At 55.7% G+C, this 7,292-nt stretch overlaps 1 protein-coding gene across 1 annotated transcript; it reads right to left on the reverse strand.

Annotated features, from left to right (window-relative positions):
* Positions 1-373: 373 nt before the first annotated feature.
* Positions 374-5,049, reverse strand: LOC141499605 (carbonic anhydrase 15-like). The gene is made up of 8 exons (XM_074202265.1): positions 4,983-5,049; positions 4,203-4,238; positions 3,238-3,408; positions 1,855-2,021; positions 1,567-1,659; positions 1,032-1,098; positions 714-880; positions 374-583 (listed from the first exon to the last, which is right to left on the reverse strand). Exons 1-8 carry the CDS (start codon positions 5,047-5,049, stop codon positions 374-376), a joined length of 978 nt encoding a protein of 325 aa, XP_074058366.1.
* Between the last annotated feature and the right edge of the window lie 2,243 nt (positions 5,050-7,292).

Consider the following 7,292-nt stretch of genomic DNA (forward strand, 5'->3'; position numbering starts at 1 on the left):
ACCCTGTTGTCCAACGTTAGTCTCAAAGTGGGGTCTGAGGCCAGGCAAGGGGAAAGCCTTCAGGCTCCCAGGTGTGGAGCTCAGCTTCGGACTCCCACTCAGAGCCCTTCCATCACTGACTTTCCCAGACCCTTTCATAGCCATCACGGAATCGGCTGTCCCACAAGCCCGCCTCCTCACGTAGAGTAGGGCTTTTCCCCCGTTTGATCGGGGCCAGACAATCCAAGCAGCTTCTCTAAGGTCACACAGAAAACACTTCCCCTGCCCTGCTCTCCCCCCCCTCACTGGTGCCCCTGAGAGGGAGCCCGTGGGGAGCCCCTGAGAACAGTGAGAGTGGGGAAAGGCTGGGCCCAAAGCACAAGTGGGAAAAGGGTCAAAGAGCTGGGCCAGAGCTGAGGAGGAGGCAGGCCAGGGCCCACGCCTTGGCTGGAAGGGAGAAGGCAGGGGCACCGCTAACTGTGGCATCCCAGGAGGCCAAGACCCTTCGGGCCCCGATGGGTTGAGCCGGGCGGAAATTGTCGATCATGTTGACGGTCCGAGTGCCCGGGGCACTGGCCTGAAGAGTGGACACAAACTGGGCCAGCTGGAAGGGGGGAGAAAAGCACTTCAGGTCACAGGGAGGGATGCCCACTGCCCCATCCTCCCCCGTGGAATGGCAGCCCCCAGCATCCCCCGAGAGATGAGTGACAGGCAGCCGAGAGGGGCCCCTGTACCTGGCTCTTGCCAATGGGGACAGGCTCCTCAAAGACGGTCCAGAGGACCACCTCGTCACAAGACGGTGTGGTCAGAGATCCGGGGTAACGGTAATAGCGGGAGAGAAGGTCTGGGCCAGGCAGCAGCTGGTCCAGGCGGAAGGTGGATGCCAGTTCCACAGATTGCCCTTTTTGGTGGTAATGGAAAAATGAGTGCATGCTCAGACCATCCCTCCCCCTTTCTTTCCCTCCCTGCCTGCCTCTCTCCCCGTGTGCCCCCACCTCACCTCCTTCCTTCTGGCCCCTGGATCCCTGCCCCCTTGGTTCCAGAGCCCTCACCCTGGTGAGAAATGTTCCTCAGCCCAGACACAATGGTGGCGTAGTTGGCATTGTCTTCATTCTGCACCTGTCCAGAGGAGGCAGAATTAGCCTTGTTAGCAATAGTTATGCTATATGGGCTGTCTCAGTCTTTCCTGCTCCCTCCTCTCTCTCTCTCTCTCTCTCTCTCTCTCTCTCTCTCTCTCTCTCTCTCTCTCTCTCTCTCTCTCTCTCTCTCTCTCTCTCTCTCCATTGCATCCCTTCCTTTCTCTTTCTCATCCCTCTTCTCTCTTCTCAGTCTCTGACTCTGTCTCTTATCTCTCTGACTGTCTTTCTGTCTCTGTCTCTATATTTGTTTCTGTTCTCTCTTCTCTCTGTCTCTGTTTCTGTTGGTCATTATCTCTCTGTATCTCCGTCTATCTCAGTCTCTCTCTCTCTGGCTCTCTTGTGCCCCTCCACATAGACCGTCTTGCACCCAGTTTCCCCAGCTTTCTCCCCTTTCCTCATCAGTCAGTGAGCAGCAGAAACAGTTGCCCATTCCCAGCCTCCTCCGTACCTTGAACAAGAAGGCTAATACAGCCAAGCCTCCAGGGTGGCCCCGGGCCTCCGCCAGGCTCTGGTACAGGGTGTTCATATGAACTACATGCATCTGTGGGAGGCCCAGACCCATCCCCATTAGCATGACTGAGCTCTGATGGAGCCAGGCCAGGCCAGCCCCACTCCTTTGTATTGACACGGACACTGGAGTGAAAGGACTCTGGGTCCCTCTTCCTTGGGCCTCCCCACTATAGCCATGGGCCCACCCCACTATTCCCTCCCCCAGTCACTGGCCCCAGACCCTCACCTCCATAGGCTGCCGCTGCCCATCCAGAGTGTGTTCAGAGCCGTTGCCTTTGGGGCTGCCCCAGTGAAAATGAAGCTGGAGGGCACAGTAGATGTGGGGCAGACCCCCACCCTGGATGCACAACTGGCCCCGACCTCGACCCTGAGCCCCCTCCAGGTTCAGCAACACTGAAGGAAGGGGGCACCATTCAGTCAGAGGCCCAGGGTGCTGGAGGACCATGGGATTCTCTGAAGCCTTAAAGACACACACACACACACACACACACACACACACACACACACACACACACACACGCTCCCTCTTCAGGGTCCAGCTGGGACACAGGAGTCTGGCTCTCCATCTGTCCTCTGCTAGGTGAGAGCCATCAGGGAGTATACACGTGAGGACAGGGTAAGAGCCTCCCCTCCTGGACCCTCCTCAGTCCTTAGCATCCCTCAAAGCCAGAGCCCATGGCTCCATGGCCAGGGTCCATAGAGGGGTCCCGAGGGGGAACCTGGAACTCACATCCCCAGACAGCGTATTCGAGTCAATCATCACTTCCTAAATTCTGAGGAGACATGAATTCCTGTCCTCAGAGAGTTTCTATTCTGTAGAATTACAAACAGACCAGAGAGAGAGAGAAAGCTAGATGAACTGGTGGGTGGATGGGTGGGTAAATGCATCAAAAGATAGGCAGATAGATGGATGGATGGATGGATGGATGGATGGATGGATGGATGGATGGATGGATGGATGGATGGATGGGTGGATGGGTGGGTGGATGGGTGGATGGATGGGTGGATGGATGGATGGATGGGTGGATGGCTGGGTGGATGGGTGGGTGGATGGATGGGTGGATGGGTGTGTGTATGGGTGTATGGATAGATGGATGGATGGGTGGATGGATGGATGGGTAGGTGGGTGGATGGATGGATGGATGGAGAGAGAGGGGGTGATTATTGAACTGGCCTAGATTATACCACTAAACATCAAGAGAAACTAAGACCCTCAGAGGGCTTGGACTCTGAGCTCTCATTGTGGGACTGAGGCTACCAGGACAAGCGGAGACTGCGACCCAGACCAGAATGAGTCCCAGAACTGCCATATTTGGACCCATCCCCTGATTCTCCACCTGGGGTTTTCGGGCGTCCCTGACTTGGCCTCAGGGACCCAGCCAGTGCAGCTGGCATTGTTCTCCACCACCTCTGAGGTGTTTCCTCAACTTGTCTGGGAGTCCCTAGAGGGTCAAGACCTCCAGTCTTAAAGGGAAAAGTTCTGACAGTGACTGAAAGAGTAAATGAGTCTGTGTTGGGGGGTGGGGGTGACTGACTCCCCTGCCCACCTTCTTCCACCAGGGTTTTCTGGGTCTGACCTGGGTGTCCCTGTGTTTTGGGGGTGACTGACCAGTGTGCCCATCATTCAGGAGCCTCCAGGGGCCTGGGGGTGCTGAGTCATATCCTTCAAAGACAAAAGGACCCAGGCTCAGGTCCAGCTTCACTTGGCGCCGGTCAATGTCGATGGGGGATTGAGCCAAGCCCCCACAGGGGTGGGCTAGATCCTTCCAATGGGAGGGGCCTGGAGACAGAGGGGGCAAAGAGGACAGAAAGATGGGGGTGGCGCAGAGAGGAGCTGACCGCAGTGACCCAAGCACAGACAGCCGGGCTGGTTCACCAGCTTTCTCTCTTCCCTCCTCAGCTACCCAGGAGCTCCCCCAGAGCCATCTTGGAAAGGGACTGAGGAAGGGGCTGAGGACCTCGGCCACTTAGAGCTCGGTTCGTGGTCCCCCTTCCTAACGGCTGCACACGTCATGCAGTGCAGCCTTGCCTGGAGAGCGCGCTTGCACACGCAAACACACACACACACTCACATTACACACACATACACTATACACACTTCATGCACACACACATGCACATACACACTCATACACTACACACACACTACACACACTCACTACACATACACTACACACTCACACACTCATATTCACACACTACACACACACTCACACGTATTCACACTACACACACACTACACACACTCATACTCACATACACACATTCAAAACCACACACAGTCACATGCACACACCTATTAACACGCACACACACAGGTCACGGTCTGACTGATGAGCAGGGATACCCACTTCCAGAGGTCAGCCAGCTGCTCCCGATCTCCCCGGCCTGAGTGCCTTCTCCTCGGCTGGTCTCCCAACACCCAGCCAGGGCCAACTCACCATCTCCGGAAGCGGCTGAGTCCCTTTTGGGGAGGTGTCACTGGGACGAAGCCAAAAGCTGCCCGTCTGTACCTGCCCCCCACCCCCCGCGCCCCTCCCGTCACATGGACAGCTCCGCCAGCTCTCTACTCACCACACTGGGGGTTCTGGGAATCATAGCACCAAGAGCCTGTAGGAGACAGATGGGGGGGAGGTAGAACTGACGTTGCCCCCCCCAAACACATCGTTCTCTCCTAGAGCGGGGCGGGGGGGCGCTGTCCCTGCCCAGAAGGGGCCCTTCTGTCTCTTGCCCTCTGTTGTCGGCCAGATTGTTTTCCTGCCCGTCCCTGTGCTTGGGGGGCCTCCTCCCTCACCCCACCCCCACCTCCTGCCAGAGACACGGACCCAGAGACTGGCAGGTTCAAGTTGAAGCTTCTTGCTGCCCAGCTGCTCCAGCCCATTAGTAAGGTGTGATCCGCCCCGGGCCGCACTGGCCCATTAGGGAAAGCGAGGGAGAAGGGAGGGCAGCAGGGGGCAGATGGCAAGGGGAGGGGGAGGGACCTCCAGGGGTGGAAGGAGCAACCTTCTAGGAAGGGGGTGGGGTGTTAAGGGAGAGACTCCAGACCCCTGCCAACTCCTGAGAACCAGGCAAGAATAGCCACGTGAACCCCCTGCCACCTATCTGGGAGAAAGAGAGAGAAGGAGACAGAGACAGAGAGACTCAGGAAGACAGAGACAGAAATGCAGAGACAAACAGGACTGAGAGACAGAGGGAGCGCCAAGAGTCGGAGCGCAGAGAAAGCAAACCAAACTCGGGAAGACCCACTCACTGGCCCTGGGACAGGGGCACTGATGCCCAACAGATGCAGGGAAAAGCAGAGATCCCACAGGGCGCAGATTAGGGTGGAGAGCGGGGCGCGGGGGGGGCTCTCACCGTCTGGGGCCGCCTGGACTAGAAGGGGCAGCGTGAGCCAAGCCAGTGATAGTCCCCGGGGCTGCATGGCCGAACCGGGGGCGCAGGGCTCCTGGGTGCTTCTGGGCAGCGATGTGCCCCCACACCCCACTGTCAGCTGGCCCGGTGGGACTAAAGAGCAGAGGGACGGACGGACTGAAGCCTCGGCTGCCGATGCTGCCTCTTAAATAGCACTGGCTCGCCCAGGCAGGCAAGGGGGGAGGAGTTAACTCCTTCCCTCCTGGGCGCCCAGGCTCAGACCGCGGGTTCTGCACCCAGGACTCAGCCAGGGCCCCAGGGTGCTGATAATGGCCACCCGCCGGGTCGTATCCCCAGGCGAGATTGAGCGGAGAAAGGGGTGGCTCCAGACAGGTGGGACAGCCAGAAGAGAGGGCGGGCTGCCCTGGGAGCTGGCTGGGGGGTGGGGATCCCTTGGAGGAGGGGGATTACTGGAGTCCAGAGCTGCAGGAGAAAAGTGGCCTCTGGGCAGGGAAGAAGCCTGGCGAGTCGGGAGCTGCTCAGACTGGCTGGGCTCTGGTCCTTGCTCTGCCTCTGGCTTGTCTCTCTTCGTAGAAGCCTTCTCTTCCTGTCCAACTTCCTTCAGGCTCACTTTTGCCAATGAAGAATTGCCTGCTCGCCCCCGCCCCTGGATAGTGTCCCAAAGGGGCAGAGATCCCCTCCCCTCCTATGGCTCCCACACTGGAGCACAATATAACCTTCTGGAGGCCAGAAACGGAGCCCTGGGGCTTCGTGGATATCTGTTGATCTGGGTGCCCCAGCCACAGCCAAGATGATTTCTAAGGTCCCTTCCAACTCTGACATTCATAATGGTGCAGTGGATAGAGCACCGGCCCTGGAGTCAGGAGGACCTGAGTTCAAACAGTCTCAGACATTTAATAATTACCCAGCTGCGTGACCTTGGGCAAGTCACTTAAACCCATTGCCTTGCAAAAACAGAGAGAGAGAGACAGAGAGAGACAGAGAAAGAGAGAGAGACAGAGAGAGAGAGACAGAGAGAGAGAGAGAGAGACCGAGAGAGAGAGACAGAGAGAGGCAGAAAAACAGAAAGACAGAGACAGAGAGAGACACAGGGAAAGAGACCTGTAAGTTTCAAAATTGAAAGGAATATTAGGGATAATTTAATCAGTACCCTCCTTTCATATATGGGGAAACTGAGGTTCAAAGGAGTGACTTTTTTCAAGGCATAACCAAGATTCTCAACCAGGTTATCTGATTCCAGGCCCTGGACTGCTCCTACTACCTTGAGGGAGTCAGCATCACAGGAAGGTTGCTGGGGAGGGGAAAGGAGAGGGTAAATGAGGAGGGAAGTCAAAGCTGCGCATTAGCCATGTAATGGAAAAAACAGGATCACTAGAATTCACCAATCTGACTTTACATTCCCCCTCCCTTCCCCCATTCCCACCAACTATAAGTGGGGAGCCCCCTAGAGGACAGGCCTCTCTCCACAGGAAGACTAGCCTGGACACACCCCTAGAAACTCTTAGCTAGGGGTGCCCTCTGCAGGTGGCTAGAAGCGGTCTGGGAGTTCTCCGTGGTGCTGAAGTGCAAGCCGCACTGGGGAACCTGAAAGCTGAGCCCGGTTTCCATCATCCCAGGACAGAGAACCCAGAGATCCTAGAAGTTCTGCTTCCCTCAAGCCCCCAGCAAAGGGGCTCACTCTGATTACACCAACAAAATCAGAATGGTTTGGAACACTAGAGAAGACCAGCTCTTGAAGGGAGGGAGGTTAACAACCATGCCCTCATAGACCTGACTCTGGAGGCACAAAGAAGGAAGGAGATCCCAAAGGAAGTCATGGAATCTCAGTTATAGGGGTCTATTCAGCTAAACTGTGCCACAAATGCCTAAGGATTCAAATCCAGGCCTCTTGACTTCCCAAATCAGGGCTCTTTCCACCACTCATCATGGGGTTTATACCCTAAATTTTCTGAAGTATTGTTTCCAGTTTTAAATTTCTCATTTTTGAAAGTCCATTGGCAGGCTAAAGGTCATCCAGGAGATGAGTAGAATATGGGAGAAACCTGGAAACCCTTCCCTAGCACCCTCAGGTAGCTAGGTGGGGCAATGGATAGATGAAGGATGTAGAGACAGGAAAATGTGAGTCAGAATCCTGCTTTAAACACTTTTAGCTGTGTGACTGACCCTAGGCAAGACATTTAACCTCTCTGGGTCTCAGTTTCCTGATCTGTAAATGGGGGAATAATAGCACCTAAAATGAATTGATATATTTTAAAACTACTTTACAAATCTTAAACCTCTATAAAAATGCTA

This window comes from Macrotis lagotis, chromosome X (assembly GCF_037893015.1).
Source record: "Macrotis lagotis isolate mMagLag1 chromosome X, bilby.v1.9.chrom.fasta, whole genome shotgun sequence".
Lineage (NCBI taxonomy): Eukaryota > Metazoa > Chordata > Mammalia > Peramelemorphia > Peramelidae > Macrotis > Macrotis lagotis.

What these genes read in the sequence shown, in the direction of transcription:
- LOC141499605 (XM_074202265.1), bottom strand. Translation starts at nt 5,049, where the DNA reads ATGCAGCCCCGGGGACTATCACTGGCTTGGCTCACGCTGCCCCTTCTA. An exon ending in AGTCCAGGCGGCCCCAGACG is followed by an intron (nt 4,239 to 4,982) that starts GTGAGAGCCCCC and finishes TGTCTCCTACAG; the next exon opens with GCTCTTGGTGCTATGATTCC. An exon ending in GGCAGCGGCAGCCTATGGAG is followed by an intron (nt 1,660 to 1,854) that starts GTGAGGGTCTGG and finishes GGCCTCCCACAG; the next exon opens with ATGCATGTAGTTCATATGAA.